The sequence below is a fragment of the Rhinolophus sinicus genome, linkage group LG05 (assembly GCF_036562045.2).
Source record: "Rhinolophus sinicus isolate RSC01 linkage group LG05, ASM3656204v1, whole genome shotgun sequence".
Classification (NCBI taxonomy): Eukaryota; Metazoa; Chordata; class Mammalia; order Chiroptera; family Rhinolophidae; genus Rhinolophus; species Rhinolophus sinicus.
The window spans coordinates 89,820,936-89,843,340 of record NC_133755.1 but is presented as its reverse complement, the minus strand read 5'-3'; the positions used below and the strand labels follow the sequence as shown (position 1 = coordinate 89,843,340).

Below are 22,405 nucleotides of genomic sequence, written 5' to 3'. Positions count from 1 at the left end.
TGGTTCCCAACTTGAAGGACATGAAGATAAAGTCATGAGGTACTAAGTCATTTTCAACGTTTCCGAAAAGTTATAGTAACACCTCATTTTATTAAAAAACACTTAACCCACAACTAATTATCTGGAAGACTGCTGAGAAAGCAAAAAAGAAACACCACCAATGCCCTTCAGACCCTCACTCCAACTTGTATTCAACTTTAACTATGAAAACAATGCCAACAAGCTTGGTTAGAATTAAAAGTAAAAGGGAAGGCCGCTGAAGGCAAGCACACTGACATGAAAAAGTTAGCCCTTAACCTTACTAGAGCTATGGCAGAATACACTTCTCTGGTCCCAAGTTCGTGACCCTCTCCATAATCTAAGAATAAATGGTAAATATGTTAGAAATACACTTAAATAAGCTCAAAGTGTGGAATATGTTTTATAAAATTTTAGGATCAAAATGGTTAAAACTGAGTTTGAGCATTTAGCCAAACCAGAAAACTCACTTATATCAAAGAGCTCATTCCCTAATCATATTTGATGGCTGAAACAAAAAGAATTGTAGAATTAACAGTTTTATCACACAAACAGAAAACTGCCTGTGACTAAAACCAGTGATAGAACCTTGATGTGGCTTAAATATGGCTATAAACCAACTAAACAAACCAACCAACAGGAAGAAATCTCCACCAATTAAGTGGATCACACATATTTTAAAACTATAAAATAAAGGTTACTATTCTGCTGGAAATTATAGAAAAAGACGATGTTCTAGCCTTGATGTATTAAAGTTAACATAGCAATTAAAACCAAAATGGTTAAAATCGAGTATGAGTAAACACAAATATCAATAAAAGGGTTGTACTTACACCATCTCTAAATCTGCTGGCAATTCACTTTCTTTTTCCCAGGTTAGTATCTCTACTGCATACCGAAACATAATTGCAAAAATGTTGTAAGTTCTTGCTATCACATCTTCTGATAAATGCACAAGAGGGTCCTGAAAAAAACAGAAAAGAAAATGTAACTTTGTTGAATGCACATTAACTCCCCTCTTTCCCATTCTACCTCAACTCCTCAAAATACTACTGTAAAAAGCTGACTGATCTTCCTGGTTCAGCTTCTCTTTAATTGGATCCTACATATTACACTGGATCAAGCTTCCTAAAGGTTTTATTCATAATAATCCCAATTACTGAATCAACTGAACCAAAATATTCAATGGCATGCCAATGCCTAATGAATAAATCTAAAACATCTTTAGAATGGCAGTCCAGGATCTTTAAAATCAAACATTAAACCATTTCTATAGTTTAGTATCCTACTAATTCCCAACTTCCAGAATAAACAAAGGAATGTTACCTAAGGACAGACAAGCAATATTTAGTTTTCTCGTCTACTTTCTCTCAGCAGGGCAGGTTGTGTATGCAAATAACAGGGGATGGCCCACTTTAGACTTACCAGTGAGTAAATCACTGAATTTCTAGGTTAACATACAAAAGTTTTACTATAAATGTATACTAAGTTTATCATGGTATCTGTCAGTCAAGGTTGGCAAAACTGTTTTTAATCTTAATGCTTTACCTTAAATCTGAACACGCTACTTAGCTTAATGGCTGAACAGTGTTATATTCATCTCTCAAATAAGATCAGTGTTCCAACATCATGGAATGGGAACCCGCACAGTGTTGTAAATATACATAAGGATACAGAAAATTTTTGTACACCAAAGATAAGCCTAGTGGAACTGAACTGATATAAAACAAATGGAGAAGGGGAATAAAAAGAATGGAGGAAAAAGGACAAAGATTCCTAAAGGAGATGGGCCTAGGACTTGAAGAATGTAAGAAAAAAGATTTTTTGAAGTCTTAACATTTTCAGTCTTACTTGTTGCCTACAACTCTTCTCAATAGGCTGCTTTATATGTCCCATCAAAAAAATTTTTTTTGTTTTTTATCCTACTAGCAAGGTTTACTACTATTTCTAATGGAGACTTTAGAAGCTGTTAACATAGTGAAACCACCCATAAAAGGAGAAACTACAACTAGTACATCCTGGGGATTCATAAAATTATATTAGTAATAATATAAACCTCATACTACACCAAAATAGAAAATAGAACCAAAACTCAGTTTTTTTGGTGATATTATCTCACTAAGATAGTCATTCCTTTTCTAACAATTATGTCCCATAATACAAGACATTTAGAGGACTGAAGAATTAAGGTAAACAGGATTTATAAGAATGAAATGGTCCTGGGGCAAAAACGATCGTCAACTCTTTTTTTTTTTTTTAAAGATTTTATTGGGGAGAGGAACAGGACTTTACTGGGGAACAGTGTGTGCTTCCAGGCTTTTTTCCAAGTCAAGTTGTTGTCCTTTCAATCTTAATTGTGGAGGGCGCCGTTCAGGCACAAGTTGTTGTTCTTTCAGTCTTAGTTGCGGAGGGCACAGCTCAGCTCTCGGTCCAGTTGCTGTTGCTAGTTGCAGGGGGCACAGCCCACCATCCCTTGCAGGACTTGAGGAATCCAACTGGCAACCTTGTGGTTGAGAGCCTGCGCTCCAACCAACTGAGCCATCCCGGAGCTCAGCAGCAGCTCAGCTCAAGCTGCCATGTTCAATCTTAGTTGCAGGGGGCGCTGCCCACCATCCCTTGCGGGACTCGAGGAATTGAACTGGCAACCTTGTGGTTGAGAGCCCGCTCGCCCATGTGGGAATCGAACCATGTGGGAATCGAACCAGCAGCCTTTGGAGTTAGGAGCATGGAGCTCCAACCGCCTAAGCCACCGGGCCAGCCCAACAATCGTCAATTCTTAAGAACCCAAGCCAGTAGTGTTCCAATTCTGTTCTACAACATCCCAGGTCCTGGAAGAGCTATTCCCTATTTGAGTTACACATTAGTTTTAAAATATATAACTATATTTTTAAATGATAATATAAAAATACACTAAATGTGTTATATTACATATCGGGGATCGCCAACTGGTAATTCTGCCTCTACATTAACTGAGTTTGGGGCAGGCCTAGGAATATAGATGCGTATGCTATCTTTGTGCACACATGTTAAATAACCTGAAAAATGGTCGCTGATTAAGACAGAATTCTTTCTGCAGTGAAGAGATGCTAGGTTGTGCAAGTCTACTCAGGTACAATGGGAAATTAAATGCTAGGAAAGACTTCTGCTCGAAGTGCTCTTATCACAGCGTAAGTCAGCTGGAATAAGTAAATAAATAAGTGACCATTTTATCCTATGTTGTATTATCAATTGTGACTAATAATTATAGTTCTGTGATTACATTTATATTACAGAATGCAAGCTTTGGCCAGTGACTCAACTTTGATTTACTCTTCTTTCAAATTAGAAGAATGCAAGGCATACTGTTAAAAAGGTTATTGTGGATATTGGAGAGGGCAGTGGGAATTACGGAGAACTTTCATCTTTTATGTGATACACTTCCATAAAGTCTGAATTTTTAAAATGTAAATATGTATTGCAATGAGGATTTTAACTGTTTTCATATGCAAATAAGATATGAATGAGGATTTTCTCCATGCGGCACAACTAAAACTCGAAATAAACTAGAAACTGAATAATCATCAAAAACAATCTCCCCTATTTCATGAATTGACTTTCTAACAAACAATCTACATTTTAATTTATAAAAATTAAATTTACTAATACTACTTTTATGTTTTATTACTGGGATTTTAAAATTAGAATTTTACTTAAAATAACAATTCCACTGCAAAATGTTTTTAAAAACCAGTATAACGTACTGTTAAAGAGTTTCATTACTTGAATCTATTCTATTAGTGTTTAGGTTTAAAGCCCAGCTCCAGTATCTACTGTGTGGGATACTTTGAGCAAGTTTCTTAATCTCTTTAAAACTCAAGTTTCTGCTTATAAAATACTGGTACCCGCAGTATTTATCTTACAGAGCTGTTCTGAGAACTAAATGAGATAAGGCAAGTATAGTGCTTATAATTATAATAGCATAATATTTAGCTATTAATAATCACTGATCTACATTCAAATGAGATGAGAGCAACATTGATAAATGAAAATTTCAGGTAAAAAAATCTTCACTGAGGTTGTTCACTCAGGTAATATTTGTTATTGTACTAAATTTCATTCCAAAAAGGATTTACAGCAACTGAAGAATACATCCAGTGTAATAAAACAGAATTAAAAAATAGATGTACAAAGCAGGTAAAATGAAAATAAAGGTAAGAAAGTAAATTGAAGACAAGATAGTACCTAGGGTTCCAGGTGGGAATTCCCGCCCATTCTCAGGAATTTTTTCCGCTTTCCTGTTCCCGAATCCCGAGGTATAAACTGTTTTCTGTTCTCCACGATGAGTCGTTTCCACAAAGTGACGGCTAATATTACCAACCACCTGGGTCCAAGGAGCCGGTTTTCCTGATTTCCAGACCAACTTTTCTCGGGATTTGGGAATGGAAAAACGAAAAAAATTCCTGAGAACGGTGAGAATTCCCACCTGGAAACACTAATAGTACCTATTTATAAATACAGATCCTACAAATTTCCATACAGCTCCTAGAGATAGGCTTATTTCCAAACATTTGGCTCTATTTTCCAGAAGCCTCAATAAAAGGAAACACAATCAGGTTGCAAACAAAATTTGGCCTGTGAGGCCGTAGTTTGCTGATCCCCGGCCTATACAATGAAGAAATGTCCCACCCTAAACATCAAGAGTTGAGAGACCTGCGGAACGTCTAAGCGTTATCCCTACTGAGGTATGTCATCAAGATTTTTCTCACTTTTTCTTAAGATGCAGGCTGAATGTATAATATCATCAAAAAACAGTGCAACAAAAACAATTCTATGACATACTAAAAAAAGTACATTCCAAATATGACATAGCTTTTTTCCATTTCAAGCATTAAAATACAGAAAACTTAGAGATATGTATCAATTCACTAAGTGGGAACCAAGATGCTAAACACAGTATTAGCTTTTTAATATCTTACAGTCTTATTCTTGAAGACTTCATTTCTCTTAACTGAAATCTTAAATAAGAATGATGGGGCAGAGCCTGGCGGTTTTATTCTCTGTGAAGTTGCTGGAGTGTATATTCTCTGGGCTGGGCCATGGAATTGCAGCCAGGCCGGTGATCCTGCTGGCCGATTCTTAGAATTTGGGAAGTCAACCAAAGTCTGCACGATTTGATAGCTGCCTCACTGATGTAGGATAAGCCAACAGAGTAACTGCAGGCAGATTCACAATTTTTCTTAGAAAACTATTTTAAGTCTACTCTCAAAGACAAAAAGGTAACGAAGTCCTCAAGTTTTTCTTTTTAAAAATAATGTGTTGAGGTGAAATTCACAGAACATAAAATTCACCATTTTAAAGTGAAAAACTCGGTGGTATCTAGTATATTTACAATGTGCCAATACCACCGCTATCTAGTTACAAAACATTTCTATTATTACTCCAAAGTAAAACCCCTTAACCTAGTAAGCAGTTTCCCCCCATCCTCCCCTTCCCCAGCCCCTGGCAACCAACAGTTGTGTTCTGTAGAGACAGATGTATCTATTCTGAATATTTCCTGTAAATGGAATCATACAACATGTGACCTTTTGTGTCTAGCTGCTTTTACTTAGCATAATGTTATGGAGGTTCATGCATACTGTAGAATGCATCAGTACTTTCTTTTTATTTATCTTTATTATACATTGTATGTGCATACCACAATGTGTTTACCCACTGATAAGTTATTTTGATTGTTTCTACCTTTTGGCTATTGTGAATAATGCGGTTACAAACATGAGCACGCATGTCTTTATTTAAATACTTGTTTTCTATTGTTTTGGATATATACCCAGGAGTGCAATTACAAGCTCATATGGCAATTCTATGTTTCACTTTTTGAGGAATAGCCAAACTGTTTCCCACAGCGCTGAATCATTTTGCATCCCCACTAGTAGTATACACGGAGTTCAAATTTTTCTACATCCTCACCAACACTTATTTTCCTTTTTTTATTATAGCCACTCTAGGGTATCTCACTATGGTTTTGATTTGCATTTCCCTAATGACTAATGATGCTGAGCATGTTTTCATGTGTCTTAATCATTTATATTACATCTTCTTTGGGGAAATGTCTATTCAAGTCCTTTGCCCATTTTTAACTGGGTTGTCTTTTTGTTGTTGAGTTCTATGGTATATATTCTGGATACTAGATCCTTATCAGACATTTGATTTGCAGATATCTTCACCCGTAGCCCTAAAGTTTTATACTAGTTTTCAATTTTTTTAAAGCAAAAGTCTTTTTTTCAAATATAGTTTTGTCATTTGTATTTTTCTGCACAGAACTCCAATCCGATGTATAAAAGATGACAATGAAGCTGCTCTAATAGAAGTGGAAAAATCTGGAACCCTGACCATTGGTGTCTTTGCAGCAAATTCCAGAACACTTGTGCAAATGAAACACAAAATATATGTCTTCTCTAGCACTGAGTAATTTTGCACAAATTTTGGGTGTCCAAACACAGTGGCACACAGTCTGAAAGACACGGTTCTGCACCATAATGCCTTGGTCATTCTGTTGAAATATTTGAGACCTGTGAGGTATGTGTACCAGGAAGGACTATTAATGCCACTTATTCCAAAATCTCTATCAGACCTACTAATAACACATAAGTACTCTGAATGCACCCACCTCTCTGCCATTTAAAAATAAAATCTGAAATAAAGATCTTGAATCAAACAGTAAATTGTCACAAGCAGCAGCAGAGATTCAAGTTATTTATTTAGTGAGAGTCTACTATGTCATTATAAATATCATTTAGAGGAAAACAATGCAGGATCAACAACAATTTTAAAAAGCATGTATTTACAGCTGGAGTGAGTGTGACTGGCACTGGGCTATCGTCTCTACACTTGGTCCCATAACATATCCAATGTCATTGACTTACCAGGAGATAATCCTCAGGATTGGCCGCCATATTTGGCTATAGAAAAGAAAGGTATCTAGCCTAGAAAGTCCTAGTGACAACACAAATATGCAAAAATCAACAGTCAACTGGTCTACACTGTAGGAAAAATGGTACCTTCAACAATAACTGAGAAGTTAAAAAAAACCTTCCTAAATGCTTATAGTAAAACAAAACCTCAAACAAATAAAAAGTCCAAATTAAACTAAATTTTCAGAATTTCAAGTGTGCACTACTAGCAACGGTACGGCACCCAGAAAACACAAAGAACTATCAAAGTGGACCTGGTCACTTGTAACAGCGACAGGACTATTTTGTGTATCCATTTCTCATACTATAACCTTATTCCTATGTTTGAAAATATTTCAAACTCATGAGTAAAACAGTATTTCCTTGAAAACAACGTTTTGAAAATGTTTTTTACCTCTTCTTCCTCAATTTCGGAAGTGTTAAGTTCATGTTTTTGACAGTAAGGACCCTCTTTCCAAGCTTCAGTATCACCACAGTCACAGAAACCTCCACCTCCTGATGTTGTCATCTTGAAAAAAAATTTTAAAGTATCTTGTCAGTAAGTATTTACTGAGGGCTATCAGCTTATATCATCAAGTGCTAAGGAAACACTAAAGTGTTGCTAAAGTGTTGAATTTCTTTAGAGGAATAAAATTCAATAAAATGCCAACCCTCTCAATGTTTTAAAGCTGATTTTAAATAAGCCTATAAACTAATTTAAGTGATTTCACAATAAAATAAGCTACTTGGTAATGAACTCATACACTCCACATAATTTAAAGTAAAGTATGTTCACCTACACGACCTCCTTAATTAGGAAAATCAGAAGGGTTTTTGGAAGGGGTTTTGGCTGTTAGTTTAATGTTGGCATCTGTGCTACCAGGTTACAATGCTATAGCAGATTCAAGACTTATAAAGATTCCCAGAGCTGCTGTCCCATGGAAGAGTCTAATAAGAGCACTACATTTGCATTAGAGAAACTAACAAAAACTATGGAAATAGTTTTTCTTTTCTAACGCTCCACAAATAGCTTCTTTTGAAAAGGAAGGAAGCTCAGTAAATACAAAAGTGAACTGCCTGGTCATAAAAAACTTTTTGCCACCTGCGGGCTTCAAGAATTATTCTTACTTCCTTAAGATATGGAAATGACTCAAGGAATCTGGCAAGACAGAACCTGTTATTTAGTAATTGGTAGAATGGAAATTCAGCTTTTAAAAAACACTGTGAGAGTTTAAGATGGGTATTAAATACAAATTTTAGATGAGCCCTATTATATTCTGCCCAAAGAAAGTACTTGTGTCTGATATATCACAAAAATTAATGCAAACCCCAACTGACAGTTATTCCCAGGGGCTGCAAAGATATATGTCAAGAAACATGGGCAAGCAGGCATCTGGAAAATAACCCCACCCTATAGCTTTTATGCTTGTTCTCATTACCAAAGATAGGTAGAACAGGTTAAAGGAAACGGGGATTCTCCTACTGTTTCATGAAAATAAAGAGAACACAAAAATACAAGGAGTTCAATTTTATAGTTGTTTTTAGTTCACTGTTATCAATACCCAGGTATTGTGGATAAAAACAAACAGGAGGAAACATCCTGAGCCAACAGGACTCCTGAAATAATAACAAGATAGCAATATTCCTTCTCTACCATTTTATTTGGGATTAGGGAGAAAAAATTTCCAGCTACTAAGAGTTCCCTAAATTTTGAATGTTCATGGCTCAGTTTTCAATTTCTAGTAGAGGAATTCAGACAGGCTTAGTAATAATCTCCCTTTGTCTGTATCCCTGACTTAAAAGCAAACACACCTGATTTTTGGAAAAGTATCGACTGCATTATAAGCAGTAAAAGATAATAAAATTGGTAGGTCTTATGTTTTGGAGTTGGGCCCTCTTCTACCTTATAGAAGATATCTCTTTAATACTAAGAAATGACAAATCTTTTGTAGAAGATGACCAACAGAATATTTCTTACATGTATAATCCTGTCACTTTTCCTTACTTGTCTCATACATCCTCCTTTCGGATCCTCCCTCTCATACTTTTAACTCTCACCTTTATCCTCTGATTTTTGATAACCCTCTTCATAAACCTAGAATTATGAAGATAATAAACATTAAAAAATAGCAAAACAAACTAGTTGAAAACCAACAGGCAGGAGCTGTTACCTGTGTTGTCTTTCTTACATCACGTGTTTCAAAAAATCTGGAATTCATAATTCATTTCTACGCTGCTATCGTATGTTTAATAGTGCTTATGTAACACATTTCTTAAACTACTCTCCCGTTTTAGTGTTAAATCTTGGAATTTTAAAAAGGCAGCAAAGGTCTCTGGTATAAAATTCAATACTGGGTCTGGTTATTAGCTGGACATTACTCACCCTGTATCGATGGTCTTTGTGAACACTTCCCAAAAAACACTCCATGCATAAAACACAAGTTGGATCAACTGCACAGTCTCTGTAAAGTTAAAGGGGAAAAAAAAATCAGAGTGTCAGAAAATAACTGTATATTTCACAACATATTTCAATTGGAATCAATCCTAGAAGAGCCATTAATAGGGAAGTGCCTTGGTGTTAAAAGAAAGGAAATATTGGGTGGCGTGGTTAGCTCACAGTTGGTTAGAGCGTGGTGCTAGTAACACCAAGGTTGCCAGTTCGAGCCCCTCATGGGCCACTGTGAGCTGCGCCCTCCTTAAAAAAAAAGAGAGAAAAAAAAAGAAAGAAAGAAAGGAAGTATTATTTCCAAAGATCCGGCAGAGCGCTGAACAATGAAGTCAGCTTAAGAACCTGCTTCTCATGCTGGATGTGTACCAGAGAGTCTTTGAAGGCACATACTCTTCTAAGAACAGTCATTTTCCCCGAAGATTTGGGGAAATCACATTTTATATTAAAACACACAGATGTATATGTTATAGATTTAAAATTTTATCAATTCTTAAGATGTGTCTTGAGATTTCAAGTAACTTCCTCCAAACAGGTATTTCAGACCAAGAGTTTTCAAACAAGTATGTATACACTGCCCCCCACTCCCCAAAAAGGCAAGATGTCTAAGATGCAAGAAAATATTAGAACTTCTATTTCTATTTAAATTTTAACTAATTTAAAAGGGATAAACATTCTAAGTGTTCAATATACAGACTGACACATCTTCTCACTTGGTCTGGATGTCTAACGGTCACACAACACATGAGGTTTGTAAGATACCCTGACAGGAGAGTAATAATTCCACAAGGTGGATGGGTTGACAATGGTATCCTCAGTCATTTCACCTTGCTTTCATCATACTGCCAGTCACATACACTTACAGATCGTCATAAGCGAATCTCTGTTAAGTCCATGAAATGAGATGGGGACTCATGAAAATTTCTCAATTTCCCTTATCCTTGTTCCTGTATCCTCATTAGGCAACTACTCTACTGTGCTTATCTTGTGCCCTTTCATTTGTGTATGTTTTTGCAAAACGTTTGAGTGCACGTATTTTTAACATACGCACATCTTACTGTTACAGATCACATTCTATTCTTTACTTTGTCACTTCTGTAACGTGATCCATTCATTTTATATATGTACATCTGTACATCTGATCGCTGCTTCTATCAGCTACAGCATCACCACGGCGTGGATCCAAAACATTTTCTCTCTCTACTACCCCGCAGGGGACACCTGGATTACCTCCAGTGCCTTTCTACCACAAATGCTGCTGCAGGGAACATCCCTGTTTGAGACTTGCTTTGGCATAGAAACTCAGCAGCAGAATTGCTGAGTCATATATACATGTACAGTTCTTATTCTGAGTTCCATTCTGCTGTCCAGAGTGGCTACATATCCCCCACTGGTGTGTGACGGTTTTTAATAGCCCTGAATCTTCATCAGCACTTGGTTTTACCTGGTTTTCTAATATGTGCCGTCCTGACATAGACAGAATAATATCTGACTGTCTTAATTTGCATTTCCCTGATTGCTAATATGTTTGAGCAACTCTTCATATGCTTATTGCTTTGGGGGTTTCTTTTTCTATAAATCGCCTGTCCATCCTTTGCCCATTTTTCTGCTGGGATTGCTTTCTTTGTCTTGCTTATTTACAGGAGTTCCCTGTATAATCCAGTCTAGAAGATATTAACCACTTGGCAATATTAAACACTGCAAGTATTGTCTCCCATTTGTCACTTGTGTATTAATTTTGCTCATCGGGTCCTTTGTTAAGAAGAAATCCTTATTTTGATGCAATTAAACTTACACACACACACGCACACAGAAAGAATCAAGCATTTACCTTCTATAAAGAATCTTCCCTTTCCTATATAAACTGTACCTCAGGGTAATAAAAGGATTGATAAGGAACTGTTTCTTTTAATAATAAATTAATAAGCTAATAAACAAAGAAATGGTTAAGTTAGAATATCACCATTTTGCTACCCTCTAATAAAATAATGATCTAGGCCACAAGCAACAGTGACTGCTAAAACATCAGGTAAAAAGGCTTTTTAAAAAGACCTTTAGGGGGCAGCCGGATGGCTCAGTTGGTTAGAGCGCGAGCGCTCAACAACAAGGTTGCCGGTTCAATTCCCGCATGGGATGGTGGGCTGTGGCCCCTGCAACTAAGGTTGAAAATGGAGACTGAACTTGGAGCTGAGCTGCGCCCTCCACACCTAGATTGAAGGACAACCACTTGGAGCTGATGGGCCCTGGAGAAACACACTATTCCCTGATGTTCCCCAATAACATTTATTTAAAAATAAACCAAAAAACCCCACCTTTGTAATAGCTGCACCTGTCAGGTACCTAAACCTAGTGATCAATCTCAACAAAACAATGAACAAAACGAAAGCAGCCAAGCACCATGTGCTTCCTGATATGAAGAATTAAGAAGTTACACATTAATTATTAGGCAGTGACCATCACCCCCCCAACACATAACAAACTTAATTAAGCCTAACTAATTACCTGTTCAGAGGAAATACAGGGAATAAAGAAACATGGTCAGCAAGACCATTGGGACACAATGAGCCAAGCCAAGAATGTGGAAAATTCCACAGGACAAATGACCTGGTTTCTTGGAAACATAAATGAAAAAAAAGAAAAAGAGGGAGAAGAGCTATTACGGAGTAAGAAAAAAAATGAAGAATAACAGCCAAATGAAGTATGTGAACTCTGAATACAAATGAGTCAATCAGGACAATTTCAACTCTGGATAGATACTAGGAAATATAGAGGGATGAGTGTTAATTTCTTAGGATATTAATGGTTGTAGAAAAAAAAAAGCTATGCATTGATTGCTGATAAAAAGGCGAGCTCTTTGGAAATTGTTTCACAATAACTGGCAGAGCAGGGAAAAAAGAGAGAGTGTGTGTATGTACACACACACAGGCATAAATCAACACAGGCATAAATCAACACAGGTTGCCATTTGTTAGTAATTGCTGAAGCTGAGTAATGAGGACATACATGTCAGGTCTACTATACCATTACCCTACTTTTGTGGTGTTTGAAAATGTCCACAATAAAAAGTTTCTAAAAACCCAATACACAAATAAGTTCCCTTACATATACTTTGTCTGCTAAGAATTTATATCATAAACAATTATTGAAATTTATATAATGCTTTTCTGAATCAAATCAGAAAAACACTTTTCTTCTCTTAACTATTAAAATGGTCAATTACAGTAATAATTGCTTTAAAGATGAACTATCAAACTCCATTTGCTCATGATGCATTACTGTTTTAGCACATTCTTGGATTCAGAAAGCTAGTATTTTATTTAGGATCCTTTCACCTACGAAAAAGGCCATTTAATGCTTTCTCTTGAATTTATCAGGATTTAAAATCAAGATTATACTAGCAGCATAGTTAGGCAGTTTTCACTCTTTGTTTTCTGTAGCAACTTGTGTAAGGAAGGAATTAATTATTCTTTCAAAATTTGGCAGATCTCACCTACACATTCATCCAGGTATGGGATTTTGTGAGTGAAGAGCTTTGATGACCATTCCAATGGTTTTCATACTGTATTCAAATTGCCCATCATTTTTCTACTAATTTATCCACTTTTAAGTTCTCAATTTTTATTTTTAGCATTTGGTTGTTCATAATTCTCATATTTCAGAGGCTGCCAAACTTTCTGGGTTCATGGCACCTTTAGTGTCTCAATAGTTTTTTTCCCAGGGCATCCCTAGAACGAAAGCAATGCTAAACCATTCTGCTTGTCAAAAGTGAGGCTCAAACAACTTAGCACCTGTTGGGTACGGCAATTTCTCAAATCTCAGAATCAGCCTGTATACTGCCACCCTCATGTTCTAGTCCACAAAGTACAGATTTTCCCTGCTATCCAAAAGTAGAGGGCATAAGCCGAGTAAGCCAAAATGGTGTGAAGCAAAGAAGCAATTACCATTGATTTACATGGAAAAAAGTTTTCAGTGTTTGTAGATTCAAAACATAACCTACCAACTCATGCCAAACAACACGAAACACCTAAAATAACCCTGACATTTGGTAAAAGCAGGGCCACTCTCGCCACTCAAGGTGTGCATCCTCCAGTGGCTTGCTGCAAAACACCAAACATGCTTTTCACTTTTTGCCTTTTGTCATAAAATACGAAAAATCCTCTCTGGATGTCTTTCAGTTACAGAAAGCAGGAACTAAGGCAGGTCTTTTATAAAGCAAAGTGGCGTAATGCAAACTCTCAGAAAGCGAGGGATGCCTGTATTTGCCTTTTCATTACAGCAGTACAGAAGGCCAGCTTTGCAAGACATGACACTAAAAGGAATATAGGGAGTGTACTTCTCAATTTTCATTTTGGATTTTGTGTATTTGCATCTTATCTTTTTTTCGATCTTGCCAGACAATTGCTTTAATAATTTGAAAGATTCAATACCTCAACTTTTTACTTGTTTCATTTTCTGACCACTTTATTTCCTTTCTTCTTTTTTCCTTTGAGTGTTCTCAACTGTTCTTTTTCTAACTTCTGGAACTGAATGTTTATTTTTATTTTTTATCTTTGAAATAATTGTACTTATACAGAAGTTGCAAAAACAGCAGAGAGTTCCTTTATACCCTTAACCTAACGTGAACCAGAGTTCAAGGAAATTAATATTGGCGCAAGGTTATTAACTACAGACCTGATTCACAGGTCATCAGTTTTCCCACTAAGGTCCTGTTTTGTCTTCCAGGATCCAATACAAGATCCCACATTGCATTAGATGTCATGTTTCCTTAGTCTCCTCCAATCTGTGCCAGATCCTTAGTGTTTTCTTGCCTTGATTCATGACCACACTCTTTTGAAGAGTCCTGGTCAGTTATTTTGTAGATGTCCCACAATTTGGGTTTGTTCGATGTTTTCACTATTAGATTGTTATGCATTTGCTGAGTGCTTCTCAGAACATCATAACAGGGCGCACATGATGTTGATTTGAGGTCTTATTACTAGTGACTAACTGCTCACTTCCTTAAGATGGTGTCTGGTGGGTTTCTTTACTGTCAAGTTGCTACTTTTGTACTGAATTACCTTTGGAGAGAGACTTTGTGACAATGCAAATATCCTCCTATTTCTCCTCAAACTTTCACCCACTAGTTATACAGCATTTACCAATGGATCTTACCTACAATTATTACTGTTATTTGCCTAATGGTGATTTTCTATTTCCCTTATTCCTTTTTAATTACTAATTGGGACTCCTCAGTATGGAAAAACTACCGAAAATATCCCTTCTCCATTTGTGTATGTATTATATACTGTTTTATACCTAAAGTATACACCTCAGTGGTTCTTAGTATATCTACAAGGTTGTGCAACCATAACCAACAAGAACATTTGGAGAAAAGTTTATTCAAATTCTTTGTCCATTTTTAAAATGAGTCGTCTTTTTGTGTCCCATGTTTTCTATCACAAATTCTATTTGTCAGACATGAAAAGCTTTGTATCATACTTTTTGCCTGCTATATATTTCAGTTTTTATTCCTATTTTTAGTAACTTTCTGTTTTAATACTTTGCCTCTCATAAGACAACACTTTTGGATTTTTCAAAATCAAGCTGAGAGGCACTGTTGTTATATTTTTATATAATTATAAAGAAAAGAAAAGCCAGAGCCTTGTCCTCTAGGAGTCTATCATTTAATAGAAAAAACAAACGTGTACAGTTATATTACCAGTTGTTAACGGCCATGCTAACATTATGCTGGATTGGCAAAAGCACTCAAGGGTCCCTGAGACATTGGGGCTTTGTCAAAAGCAGTCATTTCCAAACTTACTTGATTATGCATCCCTTTTATAAAACGTTTGGCGCAAGCACTATCTATCTATATGTAAATATGTTCATATTTATACATTTATGTTAATTTTACATATATTTATAAGTTATATATACACGCTGCTGTATTAATTAAAATCTCTTAATTATACTATTGTGTAACTGGAATCCCAAGAGTGGAAAAATGAGGCAGAAAATATATTTGAAGAACTAACAACCTAAACTTCCCAAATTTGGTTAAGGACATCAACCCACAGATCCAAGAAACTCAAGGAACCCCAGGAATATAAATACAGAGAACACCAGCTAGGCATATCACAGTTAACTTGCCCAAATCCAACAATAAAATAAAAATTTTGAAGACAGCTAGAGAAAACCAATACATTTCATACAAGTGAACACAGACATGCTAGTGAAAGCTGACATCATCATAAAAAACAGGGGTCAGAAGACCCTGGAACGAGATCTTTAAAATGTTGAAAAGGGAAAAAAAGTATCAACCCAGATTTCTACATACAGGTTAATATTCTTTAAAAAAATGAGTGCAACTTCCAGTTTCCAGGCCAGCATGTAAGAAGTCTGAAAGTTGTCATTTCATTCTAACAACAAACTGAAAAATCAACAATTCTCCTTAGAGCTTCAAGACAAGTGAAGTCATAGTACCAAATACTACCCCCCAAATTGGAGAAACCAATTTGAGACATTACAGACAATTGTAATGTAGACATTACAAACAGGGAAGTAGATTCACAACTTATGAGAGAGGAAACCCACAAGCACAAAACTACAGAGGAAGCGGTGCTAAGACAGGGAAACCTGAATCATAACTGACGAATTGCTGGAGGCTCAGTGTGGACAAGCTTGAGAAAACTCCAGGGGGACCACCCATTCACTGGGGATCCCCGTACCTTGGAGAGTTTTATTCCCTAGAGTTCTACTAGGTTCTCACAGTGAGTGTCAGAGAAAAATCGTGTCATGCTTCCAGCAGGGGAAGAGGAAAAGGAACCATTTTGAAATATGTCAGAACATTAACAAAGTTGGCTGTTAGAGGAAACTATTTGTAATCACAGCCTAACCCGCTGGGGTTTTATCAGAGTATAACTGACCTGGAAAAGGGAAATACCCAACTTCAGCCCACTGTAGGCGTCCTGTCCTGACAATCAGGTGGTGGAAGTGGGCGCAGGGGTTACCGAGAAGCACTTGTGAAGTTCCCAGTCCACTAAAAGACTGCAACCTAATCACAGAACTATAAAATGTGTGATGGGATCCCATTACTAAAGGCCTAGTTACAGGAGTTCCTTTGCCCCAGTACATGAGTATCATATGCTTAGCTATCAAGAAAAAATTGTAAGACATACCAAAAGGCAAAAAATACAGTTTGAAGAAACAGACTGGCATCAAAACCAGATTCAGACATAGCAGAAATGTTGTAATGATCAGACCTGGAATTTAAAACAACTATGATTAATATGCTAAGGCCGCTAATGGATAGTAGACAGCACGCAAAAACAGATGGATAATGTCAGCAGAGATGGAAATTCCTAAGAAAGAACTAGACTGGATGTGGCTGAGCAAAGAATTTCTGAGCTTGTAACTATCTCAATAGAAAACTCTCTGACTGAAAAGCAAACAGAAAAAAGACTGGAAGAAAAACAGAACAGAATATCGATGAACTGGAGAACAACTACAAACGGTGTAACGTACGTGTAATGGGAATCCCAACAAGGAAGGAAGAGAGCAAGGAACAGAAGAAATATGTAAAAGACAATTATTGATAATTTCCCTAAATTAAAGACACAAAAATCACAGATCCAGGAAGCTTGGAGAACAACAAGCGTGATAAATCCCACAAAACTATATGCATGTAGGCATATAATTTTCAAACTACACAAAATCAAAGATAAAGAAAAACAAAATCCTGAAAGAAGCCAGAGGAGAAAAACACCTTACCTAGAGAGAAGCGAAGATAAAAATTAATCTGACTTCTTAGAAATCATGCAAGCAGGAGGAGAGTGAAACATTTAAAAGTATTGAAAGAAAAAAGCCCCACCAAACTAGAATTCTGCTCCTGCAAAATTATCCTTCAAAAGTAAAGGAGGCAAACAAACAAAAAGTGAAGGCAAACAAGTCAAGACAAACAAAAAACAAAAGTAAAGGCAAAAGAAAAACTTTCTTGAACAAAGTGGACTTTGATTAGTTGTAAATACTACATATTGCAAATTCTAGGGGAACCACTGGGGAAAAAAGTGTAACTGATATGTTATGAAAGGAGTAGCTATATTAAAATCTGATAAAAATAGACCTTGAGACAAGGAATGTTACCAGAATTAATAAAAGATATTGACATTTCATAATGATAAAAGGGTCAATATATCAGGAAGTAACAGTAATTATAAATATCTACCTATGTGGCTAATAAAATAGCTTATAGATACATGAAACATAAACTGATAGAATTAAAAGAAGTAAATACACAAATCATATCTGAAGATCTTAACATCCCTTTCAGTAATTCACAGAGCTAGTCAATAAAATCATAAGTATACAGAAGAACTCGATGGCACTATCAACCACCTTGTCCTAACCTATACTCAGAGGGAGCATTACATACAACAACTGAAGAATATACCTTTTCAAGTTTATATGGAATGTTTAAGACTGATCATATTGCTAAGTCATAAAACAAGTCTCAATAAATTTCAAGACTGAAATGAAACCTTATAGAACATTTAATTGTGTTAGAAATCAGTTACAATATGATATCTAGGAAAGCACCAAATATTTGGAAACTCAACAATGTAAATAACACATCGATTAAAGAATAAAATATAAGCATATTAAATCTAAAATAAGTAGAATAACAAAAGCAGAAATCAATAAAACAGACCTAAGAAAAATTATTATAACAAAGCCAAGAACCGATTCTTTGAAAAGATTAATAAAATGGATAAAAGAGAGAAAACATGAATTACTAATATCAGAAACGAAAGAAAGAGGGGACATCACTATAGATACCAGAGACATCAATAGGATAAGAAAATATTATGTGCAACTTTATGTCTATAAACTTGACATACAATGAAACATATTTCTTGAAAATTAAGTTACCAAAATTGATACGAGATGATACTATTCTGAATAACGCTAATAAGTAACAAAGGAATTTAATTTATCATCAAAAACTTCCTCCAAAGAAAACACCAGATCTTGATGGTTTGTTTTACTGGCAAATTCTACCAAGCATTTAAGGAAGCAATCATACCAAATTTATTCATTCTTCAGAAAGTATAGGGAAAGGGATTACTTCCCAATTCATTCTATAAGGTCAGCATAACTGATACTAAGATCAGACAAATAAATTTTAATAAAATGACAGAATGGTTTATTTCATGGAATACAAACACAAAAATCTTTAACACATTAGCAAATTGAATCCAGCAATACATTCAAGTGCCATTTATCTCAGTAATGAGAAACATTTGAAGAATTAATCAATGCAATCACTAATGGAATGAAAAAGGAAAACGATAATTTCAATAGATGCAATAAAAGGACTTGACATAGTCAATTATAATAGTCAATTATAATAAAATCTAAAAAAAAACTCAACAAACTAGGAACAGAAGGGAACTTCCTGAATGAGATAAAGGATACGAATGAGAAAACGATACCTAACATACTTAATAGTGAAAGACTGAATGCCTCCCCCGCTAAAAAACTGGGAACAAGGCAAAGATGTCCCACTTTCACCAGTGCAGTAAGGCACAAAAAAGAAATAAAAGGCAAAAAGATTGAAAAAGAAAAAGTAAAACTGCCCATTCAGAGAAGACATGATTATGTAAAAATTCCAAGGAAGGAAAAAAAACAAAAACTACTTAGAACTATTACTAAGTGACTTCAGTAAGGTCACAGGAAACAGTTGAACATCAGAAACCAACTGTATTTCTTTATACTCACAGGAAAAAAATGGAAACTAAAACTAAGAAACATACCATCATAAAATACTTAGGAATAAATATAACAAAAAGTGTGCACAACTTTTACGTTAAAAACTGTAAGACATTGCTAAAAGAGATTAAAGAAGAAAACCTCAATAAATGGAGAGATACGAGTATAAGATGTTTATGGATTAGAAAACTGAACATTGTTATAATGTCAATTCTCCCCAAACTGATCTATAGATTCAATGCAATCCGAATCATAATCTAAGCAGTCTTTCTTAAAAATAAAAACTAACAAGCTAATTCTAAAACGTATAAATGCAAAGGACCTGAAACAGATAAAAAAAATGAAAAATGGAAGATTTACACTAATCAATTCAAGTCTTACTATAAAGCTACAGTAATCAAGATAATGAATGTGCTTATTAGCATAAGAATAGCCATATCAATAAAAGTAATAGATTAAAGTGATCTGAAATAGACCCACATTTGCACAGTCAAATGGTTTTTGATAAGGTACCAAAACAATTCAATGGGAAAAGGAACAATGGTGCTGGAACAACTGGAAATCCACATGTAATAAAACAAAGATCAACCCTGACACTTCAAGTCACATAAAAAATGAGTTTGAGATGTATCATAGACCCAAATATAAAATCTAAACTTCAAAAGAAACATAGAGAATCTTTGCCACCTGGGAGAAGGCAGGCATTTCTTAAACATCGGAAACAATCATCACAAAAGAAAAAAACTAGTAAATTGAACTTCATCAAAATTAAAAACTTCTGTCATCAAAAGACACCATGTAGGTAGGCCACAGACTGGGGGAAAATATTCACAAATATGTCTGACAAGGGGATCAAATATGTGGTGATGGAAGGAGAACTGACTCTGGGTGGTAAACACACAATGTGATATATAGAGGATGTATTCCAGAATTGTACACTTGAAACCTATGTAACTTTACTAACCACTGTTACTCAATAAACTTTAATTAAAAAAAAAAAAAAGTATGACAAAGTACCTGTATCCAGAATATATAAAGAACTTCAAAACTCAATGGTAAAGATGAACAATCCAATAAAAAATGGACAAAAGACTTGAACAAAAACTTCAGAAGTCAGGGGGCTGGCCCAGTGGCTCAGGCGGTTAGAGCTCCATGCTCCTAACTCTGAAGGCTACCGGTTCGATTCCCACATGGGCCAGTGGGCTCTCAACCACAAAGTTGCCAGCTCGATTCCTCGAGTCCCGCAAGGGATGGTGGGCTGTGCCCCCTGCAACTAGCAACGGCAACTGGACCTGGAGCTGAGCTGTGCCCTCCACAACTAAGACTGAAAGGACAACAACTTGAAGCTGAACAGCACCCTCCACAACTAAAATTGAAAGGACAACAACTTGACTTGGAAAAAAGTCCTGGAAGTACACACTGTTCCCCAATAAAGTCCTGTTCCCTTTCCCCAATAAAATAAAATAAAATAATAAAATAAAAAACTTCAGAAGTCAAATGATGAGCTATGAGCACATGTAAAATTGCACCAACATCGTTAGTCATCAGGAAAATTAAAATCATAATGAGATACCACTACACAGAATGGCTAAAATTAAAAAAACTGACAATATCAAATGTTGGTGAGAATATTGAGCAAGTGGAACTTTCATACATTACTGGTGGGAATGAAAAACCATTTTGGAAAAAGTTTTGGCAGTTTCTTACTAAGTTCAACATATACCTGCCCTTTGACCCATCAATTCCACTCTTAGGGATTTATCTACGAAAAATTAAACATATGTTTACAAGAAAACTTGTTTACAAATGCTCACAGCCAGCAACTACTCTATCAGTGAAGAGTGTTCACTGTATTAGATTCCAGTCTAGAAAGGCCGAACTTCATGGTGTCTTGATATTCCTAAAATGTGTCATAAAAAGCTGAAGGTTTTTAATAGCACAAGATTTATGTTATTTGGTATATTAAGCACATAGAAGTATGATTAAGTACAGAATAATAATGCCTAATACTTTAACATGTTGCATTTCAAATAATGTTGGCATGAGCTGATATGATTTATGATTTAAATTACTATTTTTCTTTCCTTTAAATGTTTAGAATTTCCACTAAAAGAAGGGAATGAGCCACTCAAACAAAAGGTCATAGAAGTTTTACTCATGATCGCTTCAAACTGGAAAAAAACCCAAACATTCACCACCAGGACAACAGACGAAGGCAGTTTACAGCACATTCATACAGTGGGCTACTACTCAGCAACAAGGATGGAACCAATTTCTAATAATCACAATATCATGGATAAATCTGATAGGCATACTGAGTAAAAGAAGCCAGGCACAAGAGTACGATTTCATTTTCATGAAGTTCTAGAAGAGGCAAATCTAATCTATGGGGAAAATATCAGAATAGTGGTTATGTAGGAGCTGAAGCTGGGAACAGGGAAATTTCTAGTCAGATGGGAATGTTCCGTATCTTGACAGAATGCGAATTACATGAGGTTCACTATTGTAAAAAATGTACAATTAAGACTTGTGCCTTTAGAAATATGTAAAATGTCACTTAAAAAAACTCAAATAGGGTACCAACAGGAAAGTTTTGGTAATATAAGCCTGAGTTTCCTTACCTGAAAGGATTACCCCATAGTAACCTATCCACAGTTCTACTATTTCCTAACAGACAAAAGTATACATGTAAAGTTGATATTATACCCCGTGTACTTCTATGTTCAATCCTGCATGAAACTGCGGCAGAATAAAAATGATCATAAATCTCCAAACCAAGAATCTAAAACCAATTATAGACAACTACAGGCATCCAGACTAGATTATCTAGGAGATACCAACCGCCCACCTACTGTCATTTTCCCAGGTAGGAGAAAGTATTGTACACAAGGGAAATTCCAATATACTGAAGGCCACAGTGACAACACAGCATTGAAATTCTACTTCTAGGTTATTTACCTTGAAAAATAGATGTGTACAAATATCTACAGGGTGTTCTCCACAGCACGGTTGGCTACAGGAAAAATACCCTGGAAATTCAGGGTAATTACCCTCGGGGAATCGAGTAAATTATGGCCTGGCCTTACTATGAAACACAGCAGTTAAAACAATGATGTAGATACGGACAGGGAAATATCTTTAAGACGAATTGTTAAATGAAAAAAAGCCACAGTTACAGTATATATAGTCATATTGCATTCATATATCACATCCACAATTAGAGGTAGCTAACATTTTAAAAACTAAAGCAGCACTGATTTCGATC

The 22,405-nt window shown here is 35.7% G+C and overlaps 1 protein-coding gene across 6 annotated transcripts in view; it reads right to left on the bottom strand.

The window, feature by feature from the left end:
- Window positions 1–22,405, bottom strand: part of UBR2 (ubiquitin protein ligase E3 component n-recognin 2) — a 106,110-nt gene that overhangs the window by 70,766 nt on the left and 12,939 nt on the right. For all 6 annotated transcript variants that reach the window (XR_012496600.1, XM_019738383.2, XM_019738385.2 and 3 more), the window contains exons 3-5: window positions 9,331–9,409; window positions 7,363–7,476; window positions 852–982 (exon numbers count right to left, since the gene is read on the bottom strand). Coding sequence is in view for 5 of the 6 variants with exons in the window: in XM_019738383.2 (XP_019593942.1) it covers window positions 852–982; window positions 7,363–7,476; window positions 9,331–9,409 (324 nt within the window). In the remaining variant the exon portion in view is untranslated. The remainder of the gene's footprint in view (window positions 1–851; window positions 983–7,362; window positions 7,477–9,330; window positions 9,410–22,405) is intronic.